Here is a 15,979-nt window from a genome sequence, read left to right on the forward strand (position 1 = left end):
AAAAAAAAAAAAATACATTAGAAGTTAAAAGGAAATTCTCCCTTCCAGTGTGTTGCTTTGCAAATTAATTTTACACTCCGATTCTATGCACACAGATTGTCTTTATATTGTTAGTTATGCTTATTCTTCCTTGCGGTAATTTGTAGAGAAACATGGAAATAGCGAAATCTAAGGGTATTGCCAAACGTAGCTATTTTGGGTTTTAAGTAGCCCAAAAATGCACTATTAATATGGCCCACACCAACCAACACATTCACAGTTCCATAGCCAAGGCAATGGGGTGGGACTAACAGGGATATAGGCATAAGGAAATAAATCATTTGGAAGCAGCTTTTGGAGAAAAAGAGAAAAAAAAAAAAAAAAAAAAAAGCATAAATGTGAGTGATTTAATCTTTCCGTTCCCTTTAACACTGATAATAATTATAGAATGCAGAATTGGATACTAATTTCTGACAATGTTTTGTATACATTTCCTTGCCAGGTAAAACAGAGACACTGAAAGCTGAGTAGACTTTATTCCAGAAGTATTGCCTGATAAAACCATACAAACACTCTACCCTTTTAAGGTAATCAGGCAAAGACTATTACATTTTATGACATGTCATTAGGCAGTATGACGAATCACATATTTAAGCAAGCACAATTATGAAGATTAACATGTAGCTCAAAGCAGAAGAGATTATACTAATACGTGTTTACAGTATTATCAATATAAATAGGGTGTATTTTCCGTTTCAAGTGACAACAACACAATCACACCTCAAGTTTAATTTGTGGGCAACGCTTCCTCTTAGCAAACAGTTAAAGGGCACCATAATAAGGAATGCCGTTTGGCCACTATACACACTTATGAGTCTAACCCATATTGACAGAGCCAAATAAAAACATAACAGCTAATGCAAATATTGACTGAATGGTCTAGGAGTAGCACAGTTTCCGAAAGCAAGTAGACATGGGTAATATAATATGTGATTAAAACACTGATGAGAAATGTGGTGCAACACTATTTGTGGGAATATAGCTTGCAGTAACTTAATTTTCTGCAGTGACGTACAAATATCCTTTCCAACACAGGCACTTTGAAACATTCCCGTTAGTTGAGCTAAAGTTGGTTATACAAATAAATGGACAGTAACTTCTAGCTACCAATCAGATGACTGCTTTACTGGTCTAGTAATGTTAGAATACTTAGAGACCATCGGGTTTGCTACTACAGGTATGTGAACTCTTATTCAAAAAGTTTAGGACCTGGTGTTTTCTAGACAAGGGATCCTTCCGTAATTTGTATCTCGTACCTTAAGTCTACTATTGAACCATTTAAACATTAAAACCAATAGAATTGTTTTGCCTCCAATAAGCATTAAGTGTATCTTAGTTGGGATTAAGTACCAGGCACTGCTTTCTTATTGGAGAAAAATTAATTCATTTTTAAAAATTAGATTTATTTGCTTATAATGTAGCCTAAGGGAGATAGCCTGCCCGTAACTGAAACTTTCTGGATAACGGGTTTCCAGAAAATGGATCCTATACCCGTATATATGTTTTTCGACTGTGGGAAACTTTGACAATACTACTACCTAACCCCCAAAGAATGTCAAAATGGGATACAAGTTAAATATAACATGCAAGCTCCTGGGAATATGGAAGTGTTCCAACATACCGGTAAATGTGCCTTACAGACATTTAAAAAAAAGAATATAGTGCATCATATATTTAGTGCACACAACTTTACTTTTTGTAAAATGAAAGTACGTACACATTTAAATAACACTGCATTTGCACTAACGCCCTGACTTGTTTTTAAAGACGGACAATACAAACGTTTTTTGCATATCTGCTTATAAATGTAGCAGTATCGTTCATCTCCTTCTACACGGTTAGTTCTGCCCAAGAAAAATTACTACTTTGAAGATAAAAAGCTACAGCCAATGAAGAAAAGGCTTGGTACCTGTGTACATAATGCAGCTGATGAATAGAGTGAATAGCAAGCACCATTTCAGCAAGATAAAATCTGGCCATGTCTTCAGGAAGCCTGTCTTCAAATTTGCTGAGAAGAGTCAGTAGGTCCCCACCTACATAGTAATCCATCACTAAATACTTTGCACAAAAAATAAAAAACAAAAAAAAAAGACTTTGTTATTTAGCTTGAGAAATATAAATACTTGTTATGCTGAACGGAAAAGTGAATGGTAGGAAGGCTGACAATCTCTTTAAGGAAAGTGAATAATTCGACCTTTTTTTTTTTAATCGTTTTACAGGATTTCCTCTCAAGCGAAAACACCTGAGTGCAAATCACTATTAACGTATGCATAAATGTATTTTAAGTCACTTAACATTTTGGCACCCCCAAGTGACTTTGCCTTTCCTTCTCCTTTAAAGGAACAGTAACACCAAAAAATTCAACTGTATAAAAGAAATTCCAATATAATATACTGCTGCCCTGCACTGGTACAACTGGGGTGTTTGCCTCAGAAACACTACTATGGTTTATATAAAGAATGCAGCTGTGTAGCCATGGGGGCAGCCATTCAAAGGAGAAAAGGCACAGACACTTAGCAGATAACAGATAAAACACTATTATATTCTACAGAGCTTATCCGTTATCTGCTATGTAACCTGTGCCTTTTCTCCTTTTTTCCAGCTTGAATGGCTGCCCCCGGTGCTACAACAGCTTATTATATATAAACTATAGTAGTGTTACTGTAGCAAACACACACCTTTTACTAGTGCAGGGCAACAGTACATTATATTTCATTTACTTTAAAACTTTTTAATTTTTTGGTATTACTGTTCCTTTAAGGCATATCAACTCAATGGGAGGTGGCAGGGGGCAATTTTGATATTGCTACTGTGCAGGCTGAAATGCATCATGTGAGTCATTAGCCTTAAAATACAAAATAAATAACTAATAAAAATAAGCAAACATTTTAGTTTTCACAACATGATTTTCCAAACCCCTACTTTTAGCAAAACTTTACACATTATTTAGCCTGTGTAATGTATTGTAAATTAAAACATGCACCAGGACATTTCTTCTTTGAATGTATACCAGTATCTCTTTTTGTATTTAGAGGGTATCATTGTCTGCATTAATAGCATAATGTTTGAAAACACTGGAGGTTTCTCTCACAGCCATTGCTTACCAAATAGTTCTCATCCTGAAAGGCATAATGTAAGCTAGTGATCCACTGACAGTCACCGTTTACCAACACATTTCGCTCTTCTCGGAAACAAGCAGTCTACAATGTAAGAAGACATACTGTGAAATTGTGTGAAAACAAATATTTACAAGTCCTTTTCATTAAAAAAAGAGTCAATCAAGCAATTAAATCTTTGGATCATAAAGTGAACTCTGTCATGTGCTGTCAGTGCTAAGAGACTGTGGGATGAAGAAATTGGGTAGCACAGCTATTAAACAAACTACTTTGATCCTACAAATGTATTATTATATTTGTCTAAATTGGACAGTAGCAAACAGAGGGCTGCTGAAACTCCTAAGTGCAGAGCTGCTGAACCAAAAGCTAAATAATTAAAGAAAAAAAAATAAGTGTCTACATAACAGTACAGGTGAACTAGCCATCTAAATTATTTAAAAATTAGTTAAAAATAATTTGATTTTGGAGACATTCTAATAATTTGTTGGATCTCCATTTTCAATGTGCCTTTCATTTCTACCTTTCTGTTTGTGTCACTAACCCTAGCAACCAGAAAGATTAATACTGAGTGGAGATTTCAATTGCTATTAATATTTGTCATTACTCCCTTTCTTTTGAGGTTGCGCCTGTTCATCTTCTAGTCTGCCTTTCTAACCACTACATTGTAACTAGGCAGACATCAATTTCAACTACAAACTGCAGAGATTCACAACAATGAGTTACATATTTCAAAACCCCTAAATAATAAAAAAATAAAGCAAAACTTATCATTTTTTTTTTTTTTAGCATCATTTTCTAGGCTAAGCATAGACAAGTATAATATACAAGGTTACTGGGATATTAAGATCTACAGTTACTTTAAAATAGGTGTGAGTGTGTATATATGCACTGGGGTTCATTTGGAAGGGCTGACCTTGATGTGCTTTTGCTTTTTGAACTCAAATTAACTATGTACACCAGTGATCCCCAACCAGTGACTTGTGACCACCATGTTGCTAGCAAACGCTTTGGATGTTGCTCCCAGTAGCCTCAAATCAGGTGCTTATTTTTGAGTTTCTGGTTAGGAGGCAAGCTTTGATTGCATAAAAACCCAGTGTAATTGCCAAACAGAGCCTTCTGTAGGCTTCCAGTCAAAAAAGGGGCACCTCCAGGAACTTTTTTCATGCTTGTGTTGCTCTCCAAAACTTTTTCCATTTAAATGTGTCTCACAGATATAAAAGGTTGGGGATCCCTGATGTACACCATAGTAGAATCTAACTTGCAAGCGCCTTTGTTTGATATTTCCCATTTCCTCTTTGATCTATGATGCACTGAGCTTTGGTAAAGCAATGCAGCAAGATCGAAAAGGCCAACAGTTAAGCAAGCAAAGGTAGGAAGAGAGTTTTGTTTAAAGAATGAAGCATGATTATAAGGAACAGAGAACACCTAGAAGGGTCTGTCATATTCATATGTATAAGACTAATGAAGACCCAAGATCACCAATGACAGAGATCCATAATAACAACATGCACAATCTTACCTCTGCTCTTTTAAGCATCTCCCATTTGTTCAGGATTTTCATCGCATAAATGCGTTCAGTACTTTTCAATCTAACAACCGCAACCTAAAACAGATAAACAAGTTAATGTTATTAAAGAGTCTAGCAGCTCCCAAAGTACCTAAGCGGTGTACCAATAGGTGTATATAAAAAATATAAACACCACACATCTAAATAGGTAGTAATCAAGGGGTGTGCAGTATAAAGGTCACCTCATTAGAAAAATAGAGAATCATAGTAATCCATTACAGTTGCACCACTCCTTATAGATAGTTTGCCAGACACAATAATTATTCCCAGGTAGTACATAACTTTTGTAATGATATTTATCTGTATGCTAAAACTCTAAATTAAGACAGGACAAGTGTCCTAAAACACATGTCTAGGCACTTCTCAGGGGGAACTGCTCTGGCAACTTGACTGCTATTAGAGTTACCACATACCGTATATATACTAGAGTATAAGCTGATCCAAATATAAGCCGAGGTACCTAATTTTACTAAAAAAAAAAACTGGAAAAACTTATTGACTCAAGTATAAAGGCTAGGGTGGGAAATGCAGCAGCTACTGCTAAATTTCAATAATCAAAATAAATACCAATAAAATTACATTAAATGATACATCAGTGGGGCATATGTTTCTAAATATTTATTTCAAAGTAAACCAGTAAACTAGCTCTGTAAGTGGAGAAGAAGGTCAACAAAAAAATATGGTATCAACAATGATGCCTTAAGAGTACTACCCCCCTTAGCTCAATCAGCAACCAAGCTCAAACACAAAGAGTTAAAATCCTTCAAAACTATGGTTTATATAGAATATCAATTGCAATGTCTAGTGCAGAATGGGACAGGTGAGGATGGTAGATGAAGATGAATTTGGGAGTGGGCATGAGCACTGGATGGTCTGGTTGCAGGTGGCCTAATTTGCACACAAAGGACAGAGGGTGCTAGTCTGGAGGGACCCATGGCACCTGACTGAAGTATAAGCCAAGGGTGACTTTTTCAGCACATTTTGGGTGATTAAAAACAAGGCTTATACTCGAGTATATACAGTACTTGTATTAATTTTAGAAGCGAAGACAAGACAAAGGGGGGCTTGTACTAAGCATACTTTTACACACACACATACATATATACAGGTAAGCGACCTGTTATCCAGAATGCTCGGGACCTGGGGTTTTCCAGATAAGGGATCTTTCCGTTATTTAGATCTCCATAACTTAAGTCTGCTAAAAATAGTTTAAATATTGAACAAATCCAATAGGCTTGTTTTGCCTCCAATAATTTTTAATTTTATTATTTATATATCATTAAAATGAACATTCCTTCCATTTTTAAAAGTTTATAATGCAATTACAAATACTTATGCATGACTGTGCTCTTTAAAATGCTGTTCTAAACCTACGCCCTTGTCATAATCCAGTGCCCTGTTTTCAATAGTTCAATCTGTGCAGTGGAAAGCTGGCAAGACAGAATATTTTTTTTGTAAACTATAGCCAACTGATAAGATGACACGAAAAAGGGTAACTGAAATCATTAAGTTAGCAAAATCCCAGTTCCCAACAAATAGAGACAATATTCACACACAATAACATATTGTAATGAAAAAGGTTTTGCAACCCACACACAGACTTCAGTAGCTAACACATATCAAGCTGTGTGCTAAAGGCAAGGGCACCTGACTGCAGCAACCTTTAGACCTATGAGACATGGGGAATTTTAATTGTCTATAGTCTGGAAAAAAAAACAGTGGCGGTGAAAATGCGCTAATATCTGTAACTGCTTCCGAAAGATTTATAAGGAAACGTGAATCCAGGATTCAAACACATACTGACAAACGTTTCTTGCTGCTGTTTAAGTTTACCTCTCCAAAAGCTCCTCTTCCAATTACTTTGATAATTTCAAAGTCGTCCCGATGAAGCTGCATTCCCTTGAGCAGATCTGTAAAGGGTTTTGCTGTGGAAATGAAAACAAAGACGTTAGAAAAAGGATCTGCGATGCCCATGGCTACTATAATGGCAATACATGTACATTTGTTTTATTGTTACATATTTCACAAAAGACAGGTGTAATTAAAACAATGTTACATCTCTTTTTGACAGTTCAAATGGATTCTACGCTTTTCTCAAGTATATAACTGTACTGCCTGTGTAACAAGCCATTTATTAACACCAAAAAATAAAAATGCATCAAAGTAATTAAAATACTATGTACTGTTGCTCTTGCATTGGAAAAGTTGTGTTTCCTTCAGAAATACTACTATAGTGTATAAAAACATACTGCTGTGTTTAATGGGGCAGCCATTCAAACTGAAATAGGGCCAAATAACATAGTAGATGACATAAGCTCTGTAGAATACAATGGTGTTTTACAGGGTGTATCTGTTATCTGCTATGTAATAACTTGTGCCTTTTACTCTTTTTTTTCTAGTGTGAAAAGCTTCCCCGTGGCTACACAGCAGCTTACTTATATAAACTATAGTAGTCTTTCTAAAGCAAACATACTTCTACCACTGCAGGGCAACAGTACACTTCATTTTAATTACTTTAAAACACTTTATAAAATGTTGGCATTACTGCTGCTTTTAAGGGGCAGACATATAAGGATAATATCTTGCTGGAGTTGACTGCTGCAGTCTTCCAATTACTTACAGCATCTAAAGACTGGCTTTATACCACCAACCTGTGTGTATGGCTACTCATGTAACATCTAGATTTAGCTATACACAAAGATAATATTCTTCCTTCCTTCCTTGATTATGCAGGGCTGAAAAAAAAATCTATAAGATCCTCTAGTTTCCCGATATGTCAAACCAGAAACAAGGGGCAAAACGGCCAACAGGACGGGAGCTCAGTTTGCCACATACACAGGGATAACTGGGTAGTATAGAAGAAAACGTTAAGACGGTATTCTACGTGTATTTCCTTTACTGTGACAAAATTTAGACACAATACAATGTATAAGCAGTCTGGCTATTTTAAACACAAAATAGTTTTGTGCTATTGGCAGATGCAAATAAACGTGAAAATAAATGTGTGGCACACCCTACTCCAGTAAGAGGATGCATAATTGACAATCACTCTGTACACAATCATTTCACCAATCCGTGAACAAACAGTGCTCATGTGACTGACAGGCAGCATGTATTTAGGTGGTATTGTTTATATTGCACAATCCAGTAATGGGGGCAGAGGGACAGATTTTTTTTTTTTTTACCAGTGAAAACACTGGTGTAATTGCCAAGATAGGCTATACATTTTTTGACAAAAGCTTATGCAGCACAGAAACACCAACACAACACTAAACAATGGTTTATGATGTATGAAAAGTTTATGTTGGTTTTCATGCCCAGATGGTCATTGTTGTGTTAGCCCCACTGAATATGTTTATTGGATCACTTGGCACCACACAGCCAAAAAAACTTGTTCTGTGAGACCACATGTTATTGTTGTTTTATCACCTAGCTTTCTATTTACACCCTAAATAGGGTGCAAATCACTGGCCAATTGCTAGGGTAAATTTGACCCTAGCAACTAAATAGCTGCTAAAAATTCCAAGCTGAAGAATTGCTAAACAAAAATCGAGACCAATTAAAAAAAAACAAAACCAAAAACCAGAAAATCTAGACCAATAAAAAAATCAACACAAAAAAAACATAAAAATGATGACTAAATGCAAATTATCTGAGAATATCACTACATCAAACTAACAGTTAAAGGTGAACTTCCCCCTTTAATCAAACAGGTGGTTACAGATAACATTATTGGTGCTGTTACATTGGCATGCAATATGGCCACTCAAACTCATTAGCAAAAAGGTAAATATTCTTTTGTGCATACAGTGACAGCGCCTTCTTGGTATAGAAATATATAGTTCATTATCAAAACTTACATTAACGCATAATTGCCACGCAACATTATTCGCTCACCATAGGCAAATGTACACTGCAAAGTCAAACTATTTGCATTTTGCTGTCAACTGACATCAAGGCATTTTCCGCATTCTGCCCAAATCCCTCAAACAATACACAGTTCAGTAGGCATGCAAGTTTTTCTACAAAAGTATGTGAAACTGAGGTAAGAACATGCGAGACCAGCCACGGATTCACTATAAATATAATTTGGGGAGTGCCCAAAGAAACAGTGTATCAACATTGGCGCGTTTATATATAGGGCATCCTGACGAGTGTCCCAGGTGGATCAAAATGCGACAATGCTGATACACTGTGTGTGTGTTTGTGTATATATATAAAAAAAAAAAAAAATTATATATATATCCTATTCCGTTTATTTAATTTTTAAATTATTTTTTAGTAGACATATGGTATGGAGATCCACATTATGGAAAGACCCTTTATCAGAAAACCCCAGGTACCGAGCATTCTGGATAACAGGTCCCATACCTGTATATACAACACACAAACACACACTTGGCTTGTGTCATTCCATAATAGTAAGCAGACTGTTTACTTCAGAAACTACTATAGTTTATATAAATAAGCTGCTGTGTAGCCATGGGGGCAGCCATTCAAGCTGAAATAGGGTGAGTTGGGTCACACAGCAGATAACAGATTAGCTCTGTAGAACACCATTATATCCTACAGAGCGTATCCGCTATGTAACCTGGTCCTTTTTCAGACTGCCTCCCTTCTCATTTTCCAACTATTAAGCCAGATTACCGCAAGTCATAGATTTTACTTGCAGAATTCTTAATGTTACACTATAGCAAGTTGTTCCAAGAGATGTGCCACATAAGATAGTACAGATTTAACAGTGGGCAACAAATCTTAGAATATTAGAGTAAAAATGCTCATACCATCTCTCTCCGTAACGGACTGTGTGCTTTCAAGAGCCAAAAGTGCACATTATAACATAAAACTACTTAAGCTGGCCATACATGTGTAGACAACCGCCTAACAGTACAATTTTTCCATCAACGAAAATGACCATTTCAAGCTATATAGTCTAGCTGAAGCTAGGATTACTACCCACCTGGTAGTCCAAACAACTGGACAATGGGCAAATCTCATTGTCAATGACAAAAAATGTCAAATGTGCCCAATTGATTTTCTGACCGTTGTTGGCTGAAAGAATGCTGGATGTATCATTGTTCAGTGCCTACTAAACGTACGGTAATTTGACGCCTTTGTCTGATGAAATTGGTTGTTACTTAAGAAAAAATCGGTACTTTGTAAAGGCAAACTTGGGCCAGTGTTCTTAAAATAAAACCAACATAGCTCACAGTATAAGCCAGACATAGTGACCATAACAAACACACCTCCTGATGCTCAGCTTATATGGACGGAAAAACAACATAAACACAGAAACATATATAAACATGCAATTTATTTAACAAAGATAATAAATTATACAAAAAAAGAACTTAAAGGGAAGGGAAAGCCAAGTCACTTAGGGGTGCCAAAATGTTAGGCACCTCCAAGTGATTTTAATCGCTTACTTTTCCCCGGGCTGGTGCCCCTGTTAGGAGAAAACCGCACTAAAATTTTGGCACCCCCGCGTGACTTAGCCTCTCCTTCCCCTTTAAATCCAAAAGGAACTGATGCTCTAGAACAGTGCTGTCCAACTTCTGTTGTACCGAGGGCCGGAATTTTTCCTACCTACGTGGTGGAGGGCCGATAATGGAAGCCAGTTTTGACCACTCCCCTTTTTAAAACCGCACCCACTTGAAACCACACCCATGTTATCACATGACCATACCCATATTAATGGTTGTAGTACAGCAAAAACCTGCCATACTCTGCCTTCCCTACCATGCCTGTGTGCCATACTCTGCCTTCCCTACCCTGCCTTTGTGTGTGCCATACTCTGCCTTCCCTACCTTGCCTGTGTGCCATACTCTGCCTGCCCTACCCTGCCTTTGTGTGTGCCATACTCTGCCTTCCCTACCCTGCCTGTGTGTGCCATACTCTGCCTGCCCTACCCTGCCTGTGTGTGCCATACTCTGCCTGCCCTACCCTGCCTGCGTGCCATACTTTCACTGTGTGTGCCATTCTTGGCTGGTTTGTGCCATACTTGGCCTGTGTGTGCCATACTCTGCCTGCCCTACCCTGCCTGTGTGCCATACTCTGCCTTCCCTACCCTGCCTGCGTGTGCCATACTTTCACTGTGTGTGCCATTCTTGGCTGGTTTGTGCCAAACTTGGCCTGTGTGTGCCATACTCTGCCTGCCCTACTCTGCCTGTGTGTGCCATACTCTGCCTTCCCTACCCTGCCTGTGTGTGCCATACTCTGCTTGCCCTATGCTGCCTGTGTATATGGCACACACAGGCAGCCTACAGTGACACAATGCTGGCACTGCTCATACAGTCTGCACAATAACTATATATTAAAAAACTTTTTAATTGCAGTACCACCTCAGTATATGTTCTTTTTGTAGTGTGCAGGGTTTATTTGTGGGTTTCTACTGCTCCTGAGGTGTGAACAGGGGAACAATGGGGGTGATTACAGCCTGAGACTGAGGTGTGAACACTGCAGGGGTTGAACAATGCAGGTATTAAAAGGTGTGAAAAACACAGGGGATTACATATTTAAACAATACAGCCTGATTACAGCCTGAATCTGAGGTGAGAACCATGCAGGGGGGCAGTTAATCACAGTACTGATACCATTTAAAGCTTACACAAGAGTAAGCCATCAAAGCAGCCAGACAGGTGGGGGGCCACACAGAGGGGGGTTGCGGGCCGCCAGTTGGACAGCACTGCTCTAGAACACAGGAAGCTCAGGTGAACAAGAAATTACAAAGCAGCATTGGACATTAGCAGTCTATACACATTACATCGTATACCAGCCATACAAGAGGAGACCCGGTCTGATGCTATGCAGCACGGTGTTACAACAGAGGGTCGTCAGACAACCAGATGATCAGACAAATATAATCACTTAAACCTGAATGCCAAATGAGATATTGCGCATGCATGGATTTTTCCTCAGGCATTAGCCCCCACTCAGCTGCTTTACTTTTATGAAGTTATGTTAGAAATCCCTGATCTGCACTATTGTAAGAGATTAGCAGACAATGTTTAAACTAATGAGAGGATTTTAGAACAAAAGATCAATGACATGCCAAAAACACAAGTATGACAATTCTATATAGAATCAAAAGCCTAACAGCAGCAAAATAATTTTAATTTCTGATCCAACAAGATACCTTGGCTTTACCCAAGATAAATTTCATTTCAAAGCTTTATATATTGCAAAGTATGTTCTGTAACCACTACTTCAATTTTTTTCAGGGAGTCAGACATAGTAAATTCACTCAAATGGGTGTACATAGGCCCCATACACAGGCCGATTCTAGCTGCCGATATCGGTCCCTTAGACTGATTCGGCAGCTAATTGGCCCGTATATGGCCACTACCGATGGGACTGCCCTGAAATCGGCCAGATCTCGATGGGGAAGGTTTAAAAATCTAGTCGAACCATGGGGACCTTAAATCAAACATACAAGAAAACATACATAGCAACCAATACAAGAAGTTAAAAGGGTCCTGCTCCAAAGGAGCTTACGATCTAACAGATACTGTACAATTTTATTTGTTTTTTAATATTTCCAACTATACTTCTCTTTCATGGCACTGTATAGCAATGACTGTAGGGCAGGCCTTTTGTTCAATATGGCCAAACAAATAAATGCAGCTGACAAATTTAAGGCTCTATAAAAATGTCACTTTAGGAAGCAGCACTGAGGTAACATACTGCTTTTATACAGAGATCACAGAGTATCCTTTTTTTAAATGAAACCTATTTAAGTTGTACAGCTACTTAATGCATGTAATGACGAGGTGACATTGAGCATGTTTTTTATGCTTTTTCAGTTATTTAGCTTTTTGTTCAGCAGCATTTTTGGCAGCTATCTGGTTGCTATGGTCTTATTTACCCTAACAACCAGGCAGTGGTTTAAATGAGAGATGTGGACATGAATAGTAGAGGGCCTGCATAGAAAGCTAAGAAATGAAAGTAACAATAATAATGAAATTGTAAGCTCACTGAGCAATAGTTTTTGGCTGCTGGGGTCAGTGACCCCCATTCGAAAGCTGGAAAGACGCAGAAAGGCAAATCATTCAGAAACTATAAAAAAAAATAATAATAATAATGAAAACCAACTGCAAAATTGCTAGGAATAGGGCATTCTATAACATACTATTAGTTAACTTAAATATGAGCCACCCTTTTAAGTGGGATTTGTATATTTGAAGGGCCAATATATTTACAGCTGTAGAGAGCTGAAGGGGTTACTAAATCTGTTTTCCACTATCTTAAAAAACAAAATGGAATTTAACTAAAATGGATACAAGTTGAAACATGATCATTTTTTTCTATTAGTAAGGTGAATAAGTAAGCAAAGAAATGCAGAGCTGCCTCCCTCCCAAACCCAAGCAAGCTCTGACATTGCTTTGCATGAGTCACCATGGGCAGAAAAGTAATGGGTGCTTGGGGTGGGGGTAGAAAAGGGATGACTGCAACTATGAAAAAACTGTCATATTCCCCAAAATATTGGCCCTTTGTATAGACTCTAGCAACAAGCTACCACAAAAGCAATGGCTACTGGGCTATTTCTGCATGTTTTGCAGCTGCTACTGCAGTTCTCCTGATCACTGACACTGGGGACGGCACAGGCAGGAAATTCAAACAACTGTCAAAATCTCTGTTCCAGTCCCTAGTCCAGATGCGGCCAATGGATGGCATTCCGCCCCCAGATCTTTGCTGCCCTAGGGCTGGGCCTGATTACCCCATGATAAAGGAAAGAGAAAAAGATAAACAAGAAGGTGCGTATACAATTATTATTATGTATTATTAAACAAGATGCTTATGATGTAAAGGTTGGTTGGCACCATGTTATCTGCAAACCTGCTTACTAGTTGCGTGCATAGGTCAGGTTAAGGCTAAGAGAGAAAATCCCTAGCATGCACCTAGAAAATAACTAAACCTTTCTCTCATTCTCCCACACTGTGTGGGTGTGGCTGATCCATCTGGTCATTCTGCTCTGTAAATGTCAACAGAGCACTAGGATGTCTAACACACCCAGCCACTGCATTATTCAACATAACAAAGAGGAAAACTTACTGTCTCAAATATAAGGGTTTGAGGTTTACTGAATAATTTTAGAAAAGCCTTGAATAGTGGTAAACAGGCTCCTCCTCCTCCATATTTAATTCAGGCATGACAAGAGTTTCTTACAGCTGTGTGGCACCAGACTGGGTCCTATTAGAAACTAAAAGATACAGGTTGTCCTACTTAATCCTCAGGTTTAATGGAGCCTAATAAATTATACTTGTGTACTTTACCATCAATAAAGAAAAAAACACACACATGGAAAATAAACTCCGCTTGCAAGGGAAAACACCTAAGCTTATTTATATGTTAACTTTAAGGGCAGTATCACACAGGGAGATTAATTGGGTGTGATAAATGTTCACTATCGCGGACGACTAATCTCCCCAATATGCCATCTCACCGACAAAAATGTAAATCGCTGGTGGGATGGCATATGTGTCGCTTCAGTTTCCCAAAGTCGCCCAAAGTTTCCTTTGCGAGGCAACTTTGGGAAACTGAAGCAACGCGTATGCCATCCTACCAGCGATTTACATTCTTGCCGGCATATCGGGGAGATTAGTTGCCCGCGGTAGCAAAGATTTATTGCGGGGTTTCAGTAGACATTTGAACACACATTAATCCCTTGGGACAAAAAGTCCTATAAAAGTTAATGCAAACAAAGCAATTTCAATTTATAGTGTTATTGACCCCTTTAAAGGCTCAGGGCTGGTGAAGCTCTTCTCATGACATGAATAGCAGCCCAAAGGAACACCAAAGAACTATCCCCAGGCCTGCTGGGAGAAGCCAGAGAATCGGCAGAGCAAAATTACAACCATAAATGATTCCCAAAAGAAAAAGACAAAAAAACAGAAGACTGGGAAAGACTTCTACATCTTGTGAAGCTACAACTCCCAAACTTAAATTGCATACCTTAAGGGCTGGGACTCATTATGCTTAAAATAGTCTGTGTATAATTAATAAAGCTATACAAGGATTTGTTTTTTTGATTTATACAAGTATGACAACGTACTAATCATGACTGATTAGATCCCCCTATCAGCAAACAACAATGACTGATACACAATTGCAAGGCAGGTTTATATCCAATGCATAAAAAAAAATAAAAAAATAAAATAAAAAGACAGCAGCTTCCTTACAACTTGCACATATCCTGTTTGCTTCCTATGCTGCAGCTGCACATTGGATTTTAAAGAGTTTTTTGCTTCCTCTCTTTCCCGGCCATTATGCCTCAGCAAAGATCCACAAAGCCTTTGCTTCCTTTTCTAAGTTTTATGGCCCCACCTCCCAAAAACCAATGAATAAATAGCAAGTGTCATTGCTTTGTACTGCACATCTCATCTCTAAGGTCAGATTTAAATTTGAGGTTCATTTATAAAGGGTTAACATGTATCAGCATGGAAACAGGGCATTTGGATTGTAATCAGAAAGAAAAAAAAGATTGTTCATGTCTTGATGGAATGGAACACAGAGTACATTTATATTTATAGAGAACATGTATACAGCTGTGGTAGACCTGTGGCAGACTTTACATCTAATACAGAAACGTCTTCCTTACGTAGCATGCACTCATTCTCCATCCTTTCAGATGGTTATTTTTATTTTACAACAATGGTGCATTACCTTGAAATATATCACAAAACTGGTTTGTAACCTAAGAAGGGCTTAAATAGGTGCACACCCATTCTAAATGTAAATAAAACACAGACATTTTTACATTCCACTTCTAAAGCCAATTATTATTTTAGGCACAGTCTAACTTTGCCGATATATTTGTGCATTATCAACTTTTTATTTACGAGCCTAAAAAATTTTATAAAATAAGAAGTGATTTGCCTACCCTGACTGGGAGACCCAGGACAAAATCAATGTCCCTTTATATCAAGTGCACAAGAATTCTATCGTTTAGGCTGAGGCATGAGAAGCCTACGTTACCATAATTTGACCCTGCAAAACTCAAACACCTGAGATGACAAAGTGCTGTGCTATACCACAAGGAGGAACAAGAGAAGTTCATGGGATGCAAACCAAGCCAAACCGCATTGCCAGAAGCTGGTAATGCCACCCACTACATGAAACCATGAGTGTTAACAAGTATCACACCTTAAACTGGCCATACATGCACTAATATAATTGTACGAAACTAATAATGATACTGTGTGCGATTTTCGGACCGTGTGTAGGTTTCAAATTATCGACCCAATAATTTTCAAGCCAA

The 15,979-nt window shown here is 38.0% G+C and overlaps 1 protein-coding gene across 2 annotated transcripts in view; it reads right to left on the minus strand.

The window, feature by feature from the left end:
• Positions 1-15,979, minus strand: part of cdc42bpb (CDC42 binding protein kinase beta) — a 70,470-nt gene that overhangs the window by 44,211 nt on the left and 10,280 nt on the right. For both annotated transcript variants that reach the window (XM_004917176.4, XM_002937998.5), the window contains exons 2-5: positions 6,556-6,647; positions 4,675-4,758; positions 3,144-3,239; positions 1,949-2,097 (exon numbers count right to left, since the gene is read on the minus strand). In XM_004917176.4, coding sequence (XP_004917233.2) covers positions 1,949-2,097; positions 3,144-3,239; positions 4,675-4,758; positions 6,556-6,647 — 421 coding nt within the window. The remainder of the gene's footprint in view (positions 1-1,948; positions 2,098-3,143; positions 3,240-4,674; positions 4,759-6,555; positions 6,648-15,979) is intronic.

This window comes from Xenopus tropicalis, chromosome 8 (assembly GCF_000004195.4).
Source record: "Xenopus tropicalis strain Nigerian chromosome 8, UCB_Xtro_10.0, whole genome shotgun sequence".
NCBI lineage: Eukaryota > Metazoa > Chordata > Amphibia > Anura > Pipidae > Xenopus > Xenopus tropicalis.